This window comes from Sardina pilchardus, chromosome 22 (genome assembly GCF_963854185.1).
Source record: "Sardina pilchardus chromosome 22, fSarPil1.1, whole genome shotgun sequence".
Lineage (NCBI taxonomy): Eukaryota > Metazoa > Chordata > Actinopteri > Clupeiformes > Clupeidae > Sardina > Sardina pilchardus.
In genome coordinates, this window is record NC_085015.1 from 21,525,441 (window position 1) to 21,545,516 (window position 20,076).

At 40.8% G+C, this 20,076-nt stretch overlaps 2 protein-coding genes across 6 annotated transcripts; both read right to left on the reverse strand.

Annotated features, from left to right (window-relative positions):
• Window positions 1–788: 788 nt before the first annotated feature.
• LOC134070121 (butyrophilin subfamily 2 member A2-like) lies at window positions 789–7,434 on the reverse strand. Of its 2 annotated transcripts, XR_009936885.1 has the most exons (6): window positions 7,303–7,434; window positions 7,061–7,096; window positions 6,777–6,812; window positions 6,050–6,421; window positions 2,622–2,675; window positions 789–2,349 (listed from the first exon to the last, which is right to left on the reverse strand). XR_009936885.1 is itself a non-coding variant. In XM_062526360.1 (5 exons), exons 3-5 carry the CDS (start codon window positions 6,267–6,269, stop codon window positions 2,213–2,215), a joined length of 411 nt encoding a protein of 136 aa, XP_062382344.1. In that variant the 5' UTR covers window positions 6,270–6,421; window positions 6,777–6,812; window positions 7,303–7,382; the 3' UTR covers window positions 789–2,212. The 2 variants fall into 2 exon arrangements, 1 of the variants encoding a protein (XP_062382344.1); XM_062526360.1 differs by lacking the exon at window positions 7,061–7,096 and having other exon boundaries at window positions 7,303–7,382.
• A 7,654-nt stretch (window positions 7,435–15,088) lies between these two features.
• On the reverse strand, window positions 15,089–19,774 carry LOC134070679 (GTPase IMAP family member 4-like). Of its 4 annotated transcripts, XM_062527093.1 has the most exons (5): window positions 19,378–19,774; window positions 19,001–19,018; window positions 18,783–18,839; window positions 18,372–18,428; window positions 15,089–17,555 (listed from the first exon to the last, which is right to left on the reverse strand). In XM_062527093.1, exons 1-5 carry the CDS (start codon window positions 19,574–19,576, stop codon window positions 16,282–16,284), a joined length of 1,605 nt encoding a protein of 534 aa, XP_062383077.1. In that variant the 5' UTR covers window positions 19,577–19,774; the 3' UTR covers window positions 15,089–16,281. The 4 variants fall into 4 exon arrangements, with proteins under 4 accessions (XP_062383077.1, XP_062383078.1, XP_062383079.1 ...); XM_062527094.1 differs by lacking the exon at window positions 19,001–19,018; XM_062527095.1 differs by lacking the exons at window positions 18,783–18,839; window positions 19,001–19,018.
• Window positions 19,775–20,076: the final 302 nt, after the last annotated feature.

Genomic DNA, 20,076 nt, shown 5'->3' on the forward strand with positions numbered 1-20,076 from the left:
GTGCTGTTACACTACAACATACGAAAAATCAGGACTTACTTGATGCTGCCCAACTCCTGGTACAGGCAATAGTCATCTCATGACTTAACTACTGTAATTCCTTCCTGACAGGTCTCCCAGCCTGCACAGTGAAACCCCTTCAGATGATCCAGAATGCAGCGGCGCACTTGGTCTTCAACCAACACAGAAGGGCACGTCACCACATTGCTCATCCAGCTACACTGCATGGCTACCGTTGGCCGCCCGCATCAAATTCAAGACTCTAACGCTTGCCTACAAAGCTGGCTCTGCTCCTACCTACTTGAATATCTCTGTGCATCCTACTTCTATCGGTGGTTCTTGAGATGCATCTAGAACTTGATTGGAGTCCATCTGTGCCTAAATGAATTGGCCATTATTAGGAGAAGCACATCATCTGCCTATATAAGGTCTCACTGTTGATGGTGTAAGTCAGAGTGAAACCCAAGCCATGAGAGACTTGTCTGTTAGACCTGTAGGACCTGTAGTTATGTGAATTTCTGGGGATGGATACAAGAACATTTCTGCAGAGCACAGTAGCCTCCATCATTCTCAAATGGAAAAGTCTGGAACAACCAACAGCCTTTCTAGATCTGGTCGCTCAGCCAAACTGAGTAATCCGGAACTCACTCTGATCATTGTTTTCACTCTGACACACAGTACAGTACACACGTCATGACGAAGGGTCTGAATTTTGACTGAATTATGAATTGTGGCAAATGTGCTTTGCCATAAATGTAGAGGGCACAGTATGTATTACTCTCTTTATTAGGATATATACACAATATATACACACTGTATGTATGTCCCCATTAGTAGAAAACACAACAAATGTAGGCATTTCTTTTGTTATCATTTAATGTTCCTCATAAGAGATGTATGACTGACAGACCCTGCTGAAGAAGGAATAAGAACTCTGATTCTGAGAGATGAAACAGGCCCCCAGACAGTCAGAGTCTACTCCCGTTGTAATAGTACTCTGCAGCTTTGTCGCTGTCTCTTGTAGCCTGTGTGACTGCAGGGTTAATGTCACATCTTTACCTTAGAATGGGTGAACAACTGACAAGTGAGAAACTCATCAACTGAGAATTAACATGGTCTATCCAAGAGGTCCACATATTAGGGTTTTTTAGCACCATATGGTGCATATGTGGTGCTAAAAAATAATACTGCATTGTAAAACTCTTAATTAATATGACAATAACTGTCATAGAACTCTGGACTTTTAATAGTTTTTTTGTCAGAAAAAAAACTCCTCAAAGCTCCTCATTTTCAGTTGAGGAGCTTTGCTACAGTTGAACTGAAAGCGTACAGATACATCCACAGCACTAGAAATTTAGATTAACAACAGATGTGCTACCACAAGGACAAAATGTCTCAACACTTAATCTAGGAAAGGAACTTCACAATCCTAATTGTTATTGTTATCAACCCTGTCTATAGTTTGAGATTTGAGATATGAGATAAAATCCCATAGTCAAACGGAGAATCAATGCTGAGAAAATAACGTCCAAAACATTTGGAGAGAGAAAGAGCTGATGTGAGTGGAATTAAGTGGGGAAGGGATATCGGAAGACCTGAAAGCAGGTGTAGTGTTTTCCTGGGAGAACTTACACCTAGACATTCTAAATAGAATCTCACAATCCAGATAGATATACAATCCTTTAGGAAATACATCATACACGATTATTACCTTAACATTATTAGTAACAAAGGCTCCTAGACTCAAAGACACAAACATTAAAATCTACCTTCTGAAATGGCTTGAAGGTCACTCCAACAGCATGCTCATAATGGCTTTGTCTTGTTTTCTGAACGTAGTTCATACTTTATACCGTCAAGGTCTATCTAGTCATTAGGTCTGTCTTTACTGTAGGTCCATGTTTACAACAACCTTCTATTGAAATGCTGGGAAAGTATCTCTTTTTTCTTCAACAACTTCACCGTACATGCAACTTTTTAAACGGCAATGAAAATTGATCTATGGTAATTTCCCAACTATTAGCCGCGGTTTATACATTGATTTTGCTAAATGTCTTCAGCTATGAGGTTAATACACGGGGACAGTTATTATGGTATCAATATGTTTTTGTTTCTTTTAACTTGCATAAAGCACTGTCCTGCGGCTTATACACAATGCGGCTAATACACCGGAAATTACTGTAATCTAAACTGATCTCCAGTACACCACTGCTCATCCCACACTGCTCCATGCTCTCCTTGGTGTTTTCTGCCGCCACTGTCTGATGCTGTCCCTCCTCAGCGGCCGTGGCCTCAGCGTGGGGACGGACCGATGCTCTGGAGGAGTCTCACTGCTGCCCCGCCTTACCACTGCACACAAACAAAGAGACACCCATCAGAACACTCTCTATGGGGTCGATACAAAAGAAATGAAAAATCAGGCATTGCCCAATGCTACACAGAGTGAGACAAAATAACCATTATTCTTGAATGAATTCTGTGAACCTCTAAATCACAGACTGACGCCAATCGGGGGTTAGTTGGAATATGAAATAGAACATGATTAGGCCACTTCATGCTTATTATCAGGTGCAAACAAAACAGCAAAATGTCAGCAAAATGATAGTGACCAATTGACTTACAATTCGGTTTGACGTTTAGAGCACTATTAACTCTCCTGAGAGGAACTTTTCCATCTGAAAAAAATTTCAAACATTGAAATATTGACATACAGAGTTGATATGCATAATAATTAAGAGACCACTACACATTTTTCTGATGTCATCCTACAGTTGCTAAGTGACATTCGAATGAGATGACAGCAATATTAAAAACTACAAAAGCACTCCCAGAGCGCAGACCTGCCAAGCGAAAACATAACCGCCTCCTTCAGACGGTGATCTGGATCACTCCCAAAATGTTATCGCATCTCTGAACTGATCACATTTTAGCCTTCTGATCTGACTTCAGGGCAATACAGGGCAATATTCCAGCACAATATTCTAATTCTTGGAGATGCACCTGTATACATATACAGTACAGTATGTGAAAAATATGCCTGTACATTTCCCCAGACTACAAATCCTAATCATCCAATCATCTCCAATCTTCACATGGATTCTACATCATCAGGCACTGCAGACATGGCTACTGGCTTTGATCAATCCTGGAAAAAGCCAGTAGAATTCAAGGTGATTGATGGAGCAGATGGAGATGGAATGAACTAGGAAATGGTGACATCATGTGGTCACCATGTGGCACAGTGCAAGGGGGCTCAGACGAGACGGCAGTTTAACACGCCCTCCATGCACCATCTTACAGTTCAATAACGACATCCACTCTCAAAGAGTAATGTTCAGATCTCTTTAAAAAAAAAAAAAAAAGCCACAAAAACTTAAGGGTCACTGTGAAAAAGAAGACCTTTTCTTTTTCACTTCGACCAGTTTTGGACTGCCTACCTGGTGCAACACAGACTCTCCAAACATACTGGGGCAATTGCTCTGTCGCTAGTTTGGAGTTTAACACGGTTTTAAACTCGGTGGTGACGCAAGAAGTCACGTGACGACTTAAGCTCCATTGCTGTGTCATATGCACCTGTGGTTTAACCTGCTGCTGCGTTTTACCTTGATCTCAATTGCTGTGTCTTCAAGGAAATTCAAATCACCCACTAGAGGGCGCATTTAATGCGTGTTAGTCTAATCTCGGAAAGGACATGGTTTAGCGGTAGACTAAACCATAGTTTGCAGGATAGCAAGATAGATAGGTGACAGCTTACGCTTCATAAACCGACACACACACACACTGTTGGCTAGTTTGGACTTATTACACAGTAGGCTACAATAAAGGCTACAAGATAGCAGTTGCTTAAGTTGGCAAATGCCTAACTACAAATGTACAAAGAACGAGTAGGCCTATTCGTAAAATACCCTAACGCACGGTAGATCGTACCATCAACACTCGATTATGGTCTTTACTTAGGCTGCGCAAAGCATTTATTTGAGGCAGACTTCCCGGCAAGAACTTTTGTTACACGTTTTATTGTGAGACCAGAGACATGCGTTTTGTTAGCGGCACCGGTAGGCTATTAAAAGCAGTAGTTTTCAGTTTAGTTTGGGGTTTAATTTACTTTTGGACTGTTTGGTGATGTTGCTAAGTGTAGAGACTGATGGGCACTGAAATATTATTATATTTGAAGGTTCACTATTACGTTTCATGTCGTTGAAAGGGATTTCCACCCGCTGTTTGCGGGAGGCGCTTTCATTCATTCAATGACTGAATAGAATATGTAAGGGATAATCCATATATATATATATATATTGACAATCAATATATATATATATATATCTATGGGGATAATCAACGACGTGCCGTGCGTTTATAGGAAAATAATGCACGTTCGAAGTGGTAATAAGGACCCGACGCCGCAGGCGGAGGGGACTTTACACTTCGATAAGTGCATCATTTTCCTAGAAACGCACAGGGCGCGTCGTTGATTATCCCTTACATATAATAGAATAGAATAGAATAGAATAGAATAGAATAGAATAGAATAGAATAGAATAGAATAGGTACTTTTTTCATCCCGTGAGAGAACCAACCAACCAGCGGCGCTCGGGGAGCAGTATGATTTGAAAACGTCTGCCCCTATCCGACACACTAACATGCATTTCACAGGCATTAAAGACAGTTGTGACATTATGTAGCCTACACCGCACAGATGCATTTTGCCTGGCCATGGTGTAGGCCTGTTTAGGCTGACAAAAATACGTAGCCTAGTCCCACATGGATTCGTAAAGGCTGGAATGCGCACGGAGCCATGGAATGTGGGTTTAGTGCCCAGCATAATTTGTCCATAGTTGGGCTGAAGTGTGGCGATTAAAAGGCTTATTTTTGCTCCTCCGTGTAATGTTCTATTTAATTCGTGACAATTGATTGATTGACTAATTTAATGTTATAAATAGCATAGCCTACTGGATAAGATTTCAGATTCAGATTTCCACAAAAGTAGCCTAGACTATTTCATGATATATTTCAACATTATTTGCGTTTTATTAAAATGTCCTTCACATTTCCAAAGTGTTTTGGCACTTAGCGCATTTAGCCACAAGAGTCATAAAAAGTATCCCGTCAAAATCCTGAAATGCGTTAAGAACTGTTGAATTACGACTGCATCTGCTGGGGTAAAACTCAAAACAGCGTACTTCCGGTTTCCAGGCAGTTTAACCCCAGTAACTAGGAATCAGCTGATCCTGTCTCATTTCTGACACAGCAATCACGTTAAACTTCGTGCGCAGCTGCGTGTTAAACTCCAAAACCTCCGTTTTAAGGAGCACGGTTTTAAATCGTAGCACAGCTAACACAATGCTAACTGACAGAGCAATTGGCCCACTGCGTTTAAATGTTTATTGTTGTGTATGTGTATGTGTTATGTAGTCTGTGTAAGCTTGTGATTTTAACAGTGGTGTTAGTGGTACAGTCCCCCTTCCCCCACACACACGTCCTATAGTGGTTCAGTCCAATCACTAATTGGTTAATAGCCTAGCCTATTTAAGGCAGGTGTATTTCACACAGGGTGAGTCACATATGAGAGACACACGGGAGACAGGGAAGCCACATGGGAAGAGCTGGAGGTCCAGGAGTAAAGGGAAGTCTTTGTTCATTTGAAGTTTACGAAAAAGTAACCCTTGCTTGCTGTGAGGCAAAGGGGAGAGTTTGGTCAATAGATTTGCAAAGTCGCCTTGTATGGATCTGTTGCCTAGTTTAGTGCCTGGTTTGGTGCCTAGTTGTTGCCTGGAAGAACCCTGTATCATGCCTGGACCCGGATTGTGATTCCCTGATCTGCCCGTCAATTAAATAAATGACTATTTTTTGTATGCGGAACTGCTGTCTCCTGCCATCTCCTTCCTCAACACCAACACATCCAGTGTCACACCTCCCACAACATGGGGTGACCGCCTCGGTCCCTCACAGTCACATGACCTAGACAAGCACGCACACACACTATGCACATATACATGCACATGGGTCTTAATTCACAAGAAAGTTAACAAAAATTAAAAATTCAGCTCACCTTGGGTCGTTTTGACGTATAGCCACAGTGTCTCCTCCAGTTCCAAGTCTCCATGACTGACTTGGCACCTGTGCAGCCCACTCTCTGAGTGTGTGACATCTCTGAGTCTCAGAGAGACGTCTCCTCTCTGCAGGTCCTCAGTAAGGATGCTCACTCTGCCCTCGTATCCTCTCCCCTCTGTCCCCTGTCCATTCTTATACAGGTAAATACAGTCAGCCATCCTCAGCTACTTCACTTCCATGGCAACCGCGCTGGTCTCCATGGAGAGGTGACATGACAGAGTAACATCATCACCAGGGGCAGCGTGGGTGTCAGCGGGAGAGGGGATCACCAGTTTTAAGACATCTGTGGGGATGTGCAGGGGACTTAGGCCTATGGATAGACAAGAAGATGTTGATGTGCAGATACACAGCCATTTTTCTCTTTTGATATGGCTAAATAATTATGCATGAATAAGGGTCGACCAAAACTTAGTCAAGGAGAAAAACATCACTGATTATTACCAAAAAATCGTATTATTGTCACAATACCAATGTCCAATGCATCTTTTTTTACATAAAATGTGCTAATGAAATCAGAGCCATCAACCACATATCAGAGGATGAGTAAACAATTTGATATGAAAAGTTTCAATGTGATGTCCACAGATTAACACTTACAAATCCTGACTTAAAGTATCTAATATAACAGTTATAATGTAATAATTTAATAATTGCAATACACTCACTGTTATGTCTGGAATCTTCCATCTCTTCCTCATCAACTGTTGAGCAGAACATCTCAATCAGAACATTTCTTTTAGATTTAGTGTGTGGCATAATGTGAATAGGATGTTGAGAATGGCTAAATCTTGACTTAGGTGTAAAACTGTTGTACATTTGTTGTACGTTTGCTAGCAAGTTTTACTATAGTCATTGTTAATCATGAAAAAATCACTGTACACATTGTTGAACGCATGAGTTTGCAACACACTGCATGACCATGATATCACTAAAATACTGAAATACTTACATGTGTGAAGTTCATTCAGCTGAAGGCCATTCAACCCTGAGAAAACATGCATGGCCCAATTATAGGCAATATCCTCTTTTCTTACACTAAAAAGGCTGCACATAGAAAGCATTTATGCCAATCAAACTCAAACAACTAACTGTATTAGAAATCAATGTTCAGAATACAACATATCGAAGACTCCTATTAAATTAAATTCCTATGCATCCAGAAACAGATACAGAGGAAAATGCAATATTTACCTGTTCGAAAAGTCTGTTCTTTAGCCACCTGTCTGAGTTATGACAAGCTACTGTACGTATGTGTCAAGTGAATAGTTTCCATTGCGTCTCCTGCTGAGTAATAACCCATGTCCTGTTCTGTTGGAGTGCAGATGAGGTCTAAGCTTTTCCATCAGATACACACACTCTTATAAACCCTTCCTGGTTACTGGTGAAGGAATGTAGTAGAACCTGTTGCATGACGGAACACACAGTTCACATTCGGTTCACACTCACAGTCACACGCAAAGACCTTTAGAACCTTTTACGTATAATGAAATCTTGGCTACCAGCATCCTCCTTTTATTCCAGGCACATTCTCTGTTTTAACTAAAGAGAAAGTTGTAATTGTCCAGAACATGGATCAATAACTGTCAATGTCAAATTATATATATTGCACTTCTATAAACAATGGTGGAAATTGGGCAAAGTGCTGTACATTGATACAAACAAAAACAAATAACAAGACTATATCATGCTAAAGTAAAAATTAAGCAACTGACAAAAAGACAGTAAATGAAAATAGTTTTATTATTATTATTATTATTGATAATAATAATAATAATAATAATAATAATCAATATTAAAGATAGTTCTGTAGCTAGGCCCAGTTTCCTGATACCTTGACCGCGGCACACACAAGTAGGCCTACTTTGCTCAGTGTAGCCACGGGACAGTTTTTGCACACGCAACAAGTCATTGACGATAATGGGCATCATAGCGTAGCGCTGTCACTTGCACGTAATGTGAACCCCCTGAAGGCAGGGATCACACTGGGGTGATCGTTAAGTGTGTCATTATTTGCATCAATTTAGGTACGTTTCCTAATGGATGCCCCTGCGGTGGGATTATGTGGTAAGTTTCCTTACAATGGGATGAACTTGAGGTTCCAACAGGTGCCCTTATAATGGAAGAAAAAAAAAACAATCATTAAGTGCCCTTTTAGATAGCACTGCAGCACTATGAAGTGCCCTTACAATGGAAAGAAAGAAATCCCAGTATAATTAGATGTAGTGTCCTACAGGCACGCCTGCAGGTGTGCATACTTGCAGGCTACTCAATGAGAGAGAATTTCCCCTGTGTCTGTATTCACACCAAAATCGCCAAATGCTGGCATGACAGTTCTGATAGTTCAATTTAATGCATAACTATACACATGCACACAGCAATTACAGAAGTTGTAGCTAGGCTTGTTGCTTTCTTTTACTGTATATGGCTGCTGGTTATCAGCACACAAAACTAATTCACTAACTCAAGATTTCAAGGCCATCGTACATTTAAAACGTTTTTGTAAACAACAAAAAAAAGAAAGGATGGAGGAAGCAAAGCTAGACGATATCAGATGGATAAGAACAAGGTAGGATTGGTGTGCTTGCCAAAACTTGGGTGGATGGGTTTGCGTACCAAAGTATTCATTCCTGGCTGCAGGCATCCCTGATGACCTACAGCATGCTTTACTGTGTGCCCTCTAGGGGAAGGTTTTCTCAAAGTCAGTGCCGTGACGTGAGTCTAGGGTGCTACAAATACCTTTCCTGTATTTCTGCAAGGGGAAGATCAGTTAGGGAAATATCTAGCTAACATTTTGATGTTATCTCATCTCCACCGTCATTGTTTTCATTTTCAATTGGACCTTCAGGCCAGGGCACTCAATGTTACAATAATAACATCAGCAGTTATGTCACTGCATACCATAACCTCTATCTCACAGCAGAAAAGAAAGTAAGTCCAAATTCCAAAATATGGATCCTGGTCTGTGTGAATAAACATGTAGGACTGGGATGCAGGGTATTTCATACGGGTAATGCGATATGTTTATTTTGGCCTCTCAATCATATACCATGGGCTATGTTATTCATCCCTGATATCTGAATGAGATAACACAGTTCATGTTGTGACTTGATCATCATGTGTGATACTCATGCTTTGTAATTGATTTTTTTTTAAAAAAGCCCTAAATATATTGATGGTTATGTCATATTTGTATACCTCAATCTATCAATTTCTTTCCACAGAACCTAAAAAAGTAAAATATCACCGCTCATCCGTGTGAGGTGCAGTGATCCATGATTCACTCTGCCTGATGAAGGTCTAACGACCAAAAGCTTGCACTCAGTAAAGTTTTTTAAAAATTGAAAAGACTTGAAGTGTGCGAAGTCTGTGCATGCCACTGGACTACTGGATTACTTTTGTGATTGTTGGCTCATGGCCATGTCGGCAACTATCGGCAAGAGTCAAGAGTTACTCGTACGCCTTTCATCAGAGCCACTTGTGCTGTTGCTGCCGTCATGAGGGTTTTGCACACTTTCGGGGACATTAAAAGATGCTCTCCAGCCAGTGCTTAACCCCTAAAACTCATCTTTGTTCCTGAAAGATACATATTTATATGTTTTGGGTTTTTTTTTTAATGAAAATCATCCCCTCAGCTCTGACATTGGAAGATAACTGTATAATAGGTCATCCAGTTTGACACTGCTTGCTTTTGTTGTGAAGCTAAATGTGCAGATTCATCCACTTTTTCCATAAATGATCTGGAAACTTCCAATCCTGCAGGTCAGTCAGGATTAAATCACCATGACCAACCTATTGCAACAGAACTGAGCGCATGAAAGCATAAATGACTCAACAATGGAACCTGTGTGACGGCCTATGTCAGAAGACATGTGGATTGAGAGAGTTCCGCGTGCCACTAACAAACACAAGATCTTCCAAGATGAATGAGATTGACACTGCTGACAAGAGCTGCTGCCAAGAATGCAGTTCTGCAAACTTCAATGGAAACTGTACCCAAGATGAGGCAGTACGGATATCACTGTCTCGCATGCACACACCCTTTGCACCCACAGACAAAACAATTAGGGGAAAGTCTCACTGAGGAATGTCTATGCGCTCTTAACCTTTCTAAAATTGTGCATGTTATCAAAATGTGAGAATAGTCTTCCTGACAAACCGTCACTGACTCCTACTCTCATATGGTGCCCAACTCTCCAGTCCACTCTGATTTGACCAAATCTTCAATCAAACATAAACGCTGAGCTCTTCATCACAGTCACACATTTTTCGTTTTTCCAGGGAAATCTAAACCTCTTTGTTGTTGCCCAGCAGACTAGAATGACGTTGCCACTAATTGTTTATAGTAGTCAAGTCAAGTCAAGTTTATTTATATAGCACATTTCATACACAGAGGTCACTCAATGTGCTTTACATAAACAAAAACCAAACAGTAATTATAGCAGATAAAAGCATAGATGGGCAAAGAGTAATAGTAATAATAATAATAATAATAATAATAATAATAAACAGATCATAATAGAAAATAAAAACAAAGCATAAATCAAGATCAAATCAATAAGGAATAATTAACATAAAAGACTCCAGATGGAATAATTAAGAGACAGTTAGCAGAAAGCATCTGAGAACAATTTGGTCTTAAGTCTAGATTTGAAACAGGCTGCAGTTGGGGCCTTTTTAATGTCATCAGAAAGTTGGTTCCAAAGCTGAGCCGCATAGCAGCTAAAAGCTGCTTCGCCATGTTTAGTTCTAACAGCATGTCTTACTAAGAGGTTTTTCTCCTGAGACCTCAGAGGACGAGAAGGTGTGTACTGCTGAAACATGTCTGATAGGTATTTAGGTCCTGCTCCATTTACTGATTTATAAACAATAGTGCTTTAAAGTCAACTCTGTGACATACTGGAAGCCAGTGCAGAGATTTAAGAATTGGAGTAATGTGCTCAGTTCTTTTTGTTTTTGTTTATTAGTAGGCTAATAGAAATGAGCAATATTTAAAAGCCTAATCAGATGTGAGTGTGAAAACTGTAAAACGTGTGAATAGAGGCTGTTGCACCTTCATAATATTATTTGCATGCATCCACAGACAAAACAATCATATTAGTTGAAAGGCTCACTGATGGACTTTCTAAAATCGTGCAGATGAGGTAAGGTTGCATGTTATAAAAATGTGAGAAGGACCTTCCTGGCAAACCATCTAACCATCTGGCATGTCTCTTTATACAAATATTTACCATTTTTATATTTCACACTGCACAACAAGGACGTTGTTTCTGGTAATGTCTGAATACATTTCATGTGTAATTTGAGCTGTTAATCATGAAAAAAATAGCTGCAAAAGACGTACAATGACTATTAAGTAACTGCTCTTCCGAACAAAACTTTTCAGCTTCACTTTGGGATGTAAAATTTGACATCAGTTTTTTAATCAAAGGCAACACTGAGTTCCTCACATTGTATGTGTAGCTCACACAGTCAGCCATAGAGTAATGAATGCAAATGTGCTGCGAGACACTGCAAATGCAGTTGAACTCACACAGTGTGTTGGCATTACGGGTTTAAACAAACAAAAAGCTATTTGTGTTTCTCCATAGTGGTCCAGTAAATCTAAAATTAGTTCAGTGCTAAACTTTTTTCAGGGAAATGTAAACTTTGTTATTGTTGCCCAGCAGACAAATGTTGGCACCAATTGTTTCTGGTAATCCTTTGTCAAGCCTAATCAGATGTGCATTTAAAAACTCAGTATGAATAGAGGGTGTTGCACCTTCATAAATAATCAGGGAAGATGTTGTGGGCAGTTGAAATTGGCAGCCACAGCCAAGAATGCAGCTCCACAACCCTCAATGGAAGAACTATGAAAGGATGCGTCATGGTCACCTTTTGTGATCTTTCCTTATAGTGTACCTTGCTGGCACCGTTGTGCCCTTGAGCAAACCACTTAACCCCGAGTTGCTGATGTATGTAAGTCGTTTTGGATAAAACGTAAAGTCTCAAATCCTAAAGATTCATGTCAATTCTGCGTTATGGTTATGGTTATGGTTATGGTTATGGTTATGGCTACTTAGCAGACGCCTTTGTCCAAAGCGATTTAATGTGAACTTTAATGTAACCATTCCAGGAATTTAGTATTCCATATGTTTTCCAAATTAGAGCAGTACAAAATATGACCACTGCCCAGTGTGTGTGTGTGTGTGTGTGTGTGTGTGTGTGTGTGTGTGTGTGTGTGTGTGTGTGTGTGTGCCTGTGTGTGTGCATGTGCTTGAGTGTAAATGTGTCTGTGCCTGTGATGGTGTATGTGCATGTGCCTGAGTGTGTGCCTGCCTGCCTGCCTGTGTGTGTGTGTGTGTGTGTGTGTGTGTGTGTGTGTGTGGCCTTCTTCAGATCACAAACAAAGACAAATTCAACTCTTAGTCTTATAGAGAACAGACAGGCCTAATTCATACACCTGACATCAACCTGTCTGTTCTCTATAAGACTAAGAGTTGAATCTGTCTTTGTATGCGATCTGAAGAAGGCCACAACCGACTGCAATTTCTGTTGCTTTATTGCTGAGATGTCGGAAAAGAAAGCAAATAATCAGGCATGGAGCGAGCAAGGCGCATCACAGCTCCTCTGCCTCAGGACAGTTGCAATAGAGGCGCATGACAAACAATTACGGTCGCACAGTTTACAGTGTACAGTTTACATAACAAAATGTTTTCAACAATAATACAATACATGGCATACCTGAGATGTCGGAAAAGAAAGCAAATAATCAGGCATGGAGCGAGCAAGGCGCATCACAGCTCCTGCCAAACAATATAATAAATAATCTACTAGTAACTCGGAGTGTGCGGCATCTCTCTCTCTCCATAAGTTTATAACAGTTGCCTGCACCTCGTTTTTGGTGTGCATTTGCACCTCTCCTTCAAAGGAATTGAGGAGGGTCCCTGCAGTCACTGTTCAGGCAAGAGCCAGATCCCTGTATTACAGTACTGTTCATTCACGCCTTTAATGGAACGTTCCTTAAAATAACAGGAGCTATTCTTTGAAATATTAGAATATTTATCTGAATAAAGCATATTGTTACTGTATAGTATACTCCAAACTGAGAGGGAGAACTTGATGGGAGGAGGAAGGAAGATAACTCTGCACGCACTGACCTGAGAAAGCGGAAAAGATAGACAAGAGACAAGAGATATTGCAAACTCGTCACTCTTCTGACTTCCAAAGGATTTTTAAACTCGTCATTCCTTTCATTTTATGTCGCAAAATAAACCTCTTTGCGATCAACATTACAAATCGCATGATAGGCAAGCCACCAGGTCCAGCAGCAACAGATCAAACATGATACGATAATCTGGAACATGATATGAACATGGTATGACAAATATAGAAACAATAACATGATATTACACATGATATTAAGGTAAAACAGCACATGAAGATGTCAACATTCATATAAAGATGTTGAGTGCTAGAGCAAGAGAGGACAATATAGAAAAAACATGCAGTAGGCTATATTTTACTTGATGTGAGGGCATCACCAACTGGCTACTGGCAAAACAGCATTTACACTGTAGTTTGGGACATTTTTGCCCTTTCTCCTGTACAAATCCTTTGTCTTTCTCCTCACCTCTCATAGCCATACTCCCAAGTAATGTCCTGAGCCAGTGGTTTCATGGTCTACCTGCTCAATAGCCTATGCTCACAGTATGGCTACTAGGCCTTTACAATGTTGAAGTTGGCCACATGTCTCAGCAATAAGGTCTACACACCAGATATTCATCAGGCGTTCAACAGTCCTTCCTCAGACGTGACGAAGAAAGTCCTTCCTCAGACGTGATACATATGACGAAGGGCTGCCCCAGAATGTCACGGAGGGTTCACCCTGAACTGTCACATTATCATTTCCATTTGCATTTCCTCTCTCAGGCACTCTCTTCCTCTTTCTCTTTTCTAACATATTCCTGCAACTCCTCTCTCTCTCTCTCTCTCTCTCTCTCTTTCATCTCTTCCATGTCCTCCATGTGGCATTTCTCCTCTAGAGGTGAAAAGAATAAAGATGTTGTTCCAACAGTTCTCAAACTGCTTCTCTGCATCCTCGGCCATTTCTCTATTCAACTAAGTAACAATTAGACCTTTAATTTGTTTTTACACATTAAACCAGATTTGAATAGACGAGAGTCAACATCTTTTATCAAAAATCATTCTCCAGGGTAACATCATGTGGGTAGAACTATGAGTAAGGGAGAGAGTGCAATATCCATAATGAACAGAGGGAGGAAGCACTGAGGTACAAACATACACAAATATAATGTTCCGTGAAAAAACACAGATGATGATACTTTATCCCCTGTCCATTTTTATAAAAGTAAATAGAGTCTGTTCTCTTCAGCCATTTTACCGCCTTGGTAACCGTGCTGGTCTCCATAGAGGTGACACGGCAGAGTAACATCAACACCAGAATCAGCTGGGATGTCAGCAGAGGAGGGGATCACCAGTTTAACATTATCTGAGTCAACAGACACATGAGGATGCAAGTATACTGTATTCAATCATAGCTCTTGTAATTGCAGGATATGTTCCAGCTTTGAAGGATCTACAGCAAAACCAGTGCACTGTTTGTTCAACACACTGTATACTTAGCAGAGCTTATCATCGGTACAAAACTCTTGATATTGGATAATTATCTCTGTGATTCATTGATCTTAGTATATCTGGGCGAGATTGTGAGAGAAACCTGTTTGTGTTCATCACCAAAAAGATTGTCTGATATGAAAGGCATGAGCTAGACTGGGTAAACCCATGCAGCCTGATCTGCCAGGCTGGAAAACTAGAAGAGTTAACAAATGTGGGCAAGATGGAGAGATTAAAATGGAAAATGCCCTTTCCTGGGGAATATTAAACATTTGGTAGCAAACTATGGTCACATGTTGTTAACACCAGATAGTCTATCAGGAGCAGGAGTCTGAGATGCAGAAATAAGAATTATCATCAGGCATGTTTTAAAACAGATCACTTTTTATTTTATTCAAATTCTCACAGAATATTCAGGGTGGTCCCCTTGCCACTCGAGAGTGAAGACATTCAGACGATTTTTGAGATGCCAGGGATCGATGCATGCAAAGCAGGCGCTCTACTACTGACATCCCTATATCTTTCAATGATACCTTCTCCCACTTCTGACAACCTCACACACCTGATACGCACATAACCTGTCCTCTACCTCCTTCCTCTCATCTTTAAAGAACCATTTAATGAGTGGCATGATACATTGCCACAACAGGCCAATAGCCCTTTATGATCTGAGGCTCTGAAGAATCATTTCCAAAGTGAAGAACCTTTCGCCTGATGTAATGGTTCAACACAGACCTTCAACTCTCCATGGAACCATCCAGAGATTAAAAAAAAAAACATTTAACACCTTTATAGTCTCCTCTGCACTGTAGCTTAATATAATTGCCGTAGCAGTAGCTACATTAAAATGCTAAATGTGAATAGATTGAATGTTATTCTATTGCGGCAAGTCGCTTTGGATCAACACGTCTGCCAAAAGAATAAATGTAAATGTAATAATAATCGTATACAGAATCAACAAACCGTTAGACTAATGCCATTAATGCCACATAGTGGGTCTGTAAATCACCCAAAATATATTCCACCATATTATTTTAAAGCAGTCTCGTTTCTCTCAATTGAGAGTGAGTCTGGAAAAGGTTGCTTTAATAATTGGTGCATTAAACTCTTACCAAATCATTTCAGAAGTGCAGCAATCTTGTAGACAAAGGTTTTTTTGTTGTTTACTCAGTTCCAAAGAAATACATGTCTATGCCGGATTAGCGATTGTATTTGCATGCCCCTTTTAGGGACATTGCAAATGGGCTTCAATAGCCTCTTGGCCAGATAGACCTGAAAAAGCAAATCCCAAATTTGCCGAAAAGTTCATATGGGTATTCCCAGGCTTGTTTTAAAGTCTATCGAATACTAGCATGGTGAAACATAAATGATTAAAATGTTCTAATAATGAGAAAATCCCGTGCGCACGCACACACACACACACACACACACACACACACACCAAAATGCGTACGCATACGCCTGCCTTTCATTATGTGATTAACCTACAGTAGTATTTCTGCAACTATAAACTAAAAAGAGCAGAAAAAGCTGTTATGATAAAACACTTTACTGCTTCTATTCCTCTGTATTGAAATGTATCTTTGCTGAACTGCGAACCTTCTGTAGAAGAGACTGACTTAGATTGGCCATATCCACACACATCTTTTCAATCTCTTTTTCGTGCCCGTCACTCCTTCCCTCTAAAACATCTTTCATTATCGGTATCAATTGCTGTGTGTCAGGAATCAAGTGTTTTTCCATTATGGGTTTTGTTGAGCTAGTCCTCTTGCGAAATCCAGCAAGGACTATCTTCATTAGATTTCTCTCTTTTTCAGCCCTGACCTCCCTTTTATGTGCCTCTCTGAGCTCCTCCATCTCCATTTTGAATTTTGCTTCCATTTCCCTTCTTTCTTTGTCACTGTTCTCTTTCAGCTCACTCATTTGTTTCTCCACTTGTTCCCTCTGATCAGCCTCCCTCCTCAGTTCTCTTTCTAGCGCTCTAATCTTCCTCTCATCTTGCTCTTCTTCTATCTTTCTCTCCAGCACTGACATTCTTTCGCCGAGAGCTTGAATTTCACCCTCACGTTCCTTGATTTCTTTCTCTACCTTCTTTAAGGAGTCCTGCAGAGTTTTATCAAGCTGTTGCGCCTTTTCTTTCTCTACCCTTTTTCTCCTCTCTACCCTCTCCTCTTTCTTCCGTTGTATCTCTCTGAGCACGTTCTCGGCCTCAAGGTACAGTTGACTGTTATAAAACTCCCCACTGTTCCCAGTCACCACTGCTTCAATTGTCTTCAGAAGATATTCATTTGCCCCACATGCATTGGGGTCAAGGAGGTGATACTTTTTCTCACATCTCTCAACCAGGAGCTCCAGGTTCTGTCTCTGGATCAGCTCCTCCACGCTTGTTTCACTCATTCCATCTGTACTAGTAAAGAGGATCACTGTATGTTCCCAGCAAGACTCGCCAAAAATGTCTTCCATTTTATCCGGAATATTTCCTTCCTCTCCTCCAAGCGTGTCCACCGGAATGACGAGGAGGAAAACATGGGGCCCAGGGCTGGACAGCTTCATGCACAGTCGCACATCTTTCCTCAGCCTCTCAGAGAATGCAGGGCTGAACCAGTCAGGAGTGTCCACCATCGTCACCTTCCTCCCCGCGACCTCTCCCTGTCTGCGATCGCTGCACTGGGCCTGGATGGAGGTGCTGACCGCTGTGACAACCCTCTCTCTGCCCAGTATGGCCTCTGCTACGGCCCGTTTGGCCTCTGCTCTGTTCCCCAGCAGCACCAGCCTCAGCTCAGGCAAAACCGGAGACTCAGAACTGACCTCACTGGGGCTGTCTTCCCCCACTGTAATAAAACAGAACAAACACAATAGCACCACGTAAACCTAGGCTAAATATACAGCTCTGGAAAAAAAAAAAAAACACTTCACATTTTTCTGATGTGATGTGATGTGAGTAACAATCCGATGAGTTTATGGTCATTTTCAAATTTGCAGTTGTCTCTTAGGTTGCTTTCATACTAGGTCCGTTTAACTGGACCGGACCCGAGTGCGGTTACTTCTACCGTAGTTGGTCTGTGTTCACATTACATGTTTGTCTGCGCACCCGGGTCCGTTTGCGTCATAAGCACCATGCTTCTAGGCACGAACTTCGAGAATTCTGTTTACAAATATCACTTGGCAACACAGCAGAAGGCAGTGCAATGAAGAAGACAAAGGTAAAGATTCTTTAGATTCTTCAGAACGTTTGCTTAGCAACCTGCTCCAGCGTTCTAGCGAACCGGACCCGAGACCACCTTTTCAGGCGGACCCGGGTCCGGTCCCGGGTCCGCACCCGAGTTCGGTACAGTTGCGTTCACACTATCAAAAACAACCGAACCATCGGACCAAATGACCCGGGTCCGGTCCAGCGGACCTAGTGTGAATGTGCCCTTAAATTTGAATATGGCCGTCAAATTGTTTTAAGTGTCACTCATTAACCATAGGATGACCTCAGAAAATGTGCAGTTGTCTCTTAATTTAAATTTGAAATACTGCTTGCCTTTTATGAGTGTAAAGGCAAGTAAAAAGGACCAAAAAACCAAGAAAAAAGGACCAATTATTTTGCAATATGAGAACACTCACCAACTTTCACACTCCTTTATTAAGTATGAGTGACTTACTTATAGGTGGGATCCCCATACTGCGTATTTTTCTGGCAGGACGGTCAGAATCCCGGTCTGCACAGACAAAGAATTGCTCAGTTGAACTTGAAGTTATTTTGTCAATTAGGGTACTACCACTAGGCTATTTACCTTATTTTACTAAATTGTGCGCACCTTTTACTAAATAGTGCGCTCATTTTATTAAATTGTGTTTTTAATTCAGTAAGTCACTAAATTGCAAACACAATTTACTGAATTGATCTAGTCAAATGAGACCACAATTTAGAAAAACGAGTGCACAATTGACTAATCAGTGTACATTATTTTTGGTAGGCCTAGATCATTATTTTGATAGATCATGATTTTGAAAATATCTTCCAATAAGACCTCCTGGGCTCTGTAGCATTCCTTCATAGTAGGCTGACTTACTCAAAGGTGGGTTCCCCAGACTGTGTGTTTTTCTGATAGTTAGGTCAGGATCCGGGTCTACGCATACAAATAATGCTTAATTGTTATTTTGTCAATAGCTAGGCTACTGATGACACTCAGACTACTGTGCACAAAGTAATATTTTCTTGTCAAAGTTGTTGTGACTGTTATAATAATATATTTCTCAGGCTATGCAGGAGACACAGAAATAATCTCACCAGGGCTGTCTTCGTCCACTGTAATGAAACACAATTGCATCAACTGCACGACTGCTAACACAATTAGGCATCACAAAAAAACTAAAAGTAGCCTAGGATAGCCTACTGATAAAACACATAACTTTGCTTTTAGGCCTATATGGTTATATGAAATATAGCCTTGCTCTAACATATTTGCCTTATCTGCTACCTTTATGACAAGCAAAATGGACCTGCACTTTTTTCCAAGCTTAGAATACGGGTCTACACAGACAGATAATGCTCAATTGAAGTTATTTTGTCAATTCTTAGGATACCATTGTTTCATTACGACAATCAGACTATAGTGTGCACAAAGTAGCTTAGTATTTTCTTGTCGAGGCTCTATTTATTCTCACCAGCAGATGACTGTAGTGCGGCGTCTTCCTTTTTGCTGTTACTTATGATCTTTTGTAGTTCCAGCACCTCATGCGTTTTTGCTTGTAGTGCCTTCTCAGTTTCGGAAAGTGTATGTGCCATGACTTGCAACGCCTTGTCTTTGTCTTGAATGATTTTCTCGTTTTCTTGTAACTCTCTTTTAAAATTCTCCAACTCCATAGCTATATGAACTTTTATCACACGACGCAAAGCAACAATATATCAGATTGGTTTCCTGTTTGTAGACTAAATGAACAGTGGGCTACGCTACTGCCAAAAGGTGAATTATTCGCATACGATTTGTCGACAACGCCTGAAGTCGCTGCTGTGTGTAATTAATAATCAGAAATACATAAATTATCAAACGAGGCTATGAGATCTACACTTTCAATTTCTTTGATCTTCGCTTCGTCCCTCCAGGGCGTGTCTGGCAGTCTTGTGGTGTCTGTTAAATCAGCAGGTAGGGAAGACCTGCTGGACCTGTGCATTCCATTCGGAAATCAACTAGACATACTGTAGCGTATGGTAGGCCTATGCATATGACCGGCGCTGGGTAATGCCACCTGCTTCGCGAAGAGAATAAAACATGGTTCCCAACACTTATGTCCTTTGCCTTCTCCTGCAACTCTCACTCGCCCCCGCTCGTCTAAGATACTCAGGGTTCTGTTTTACTGCACCGG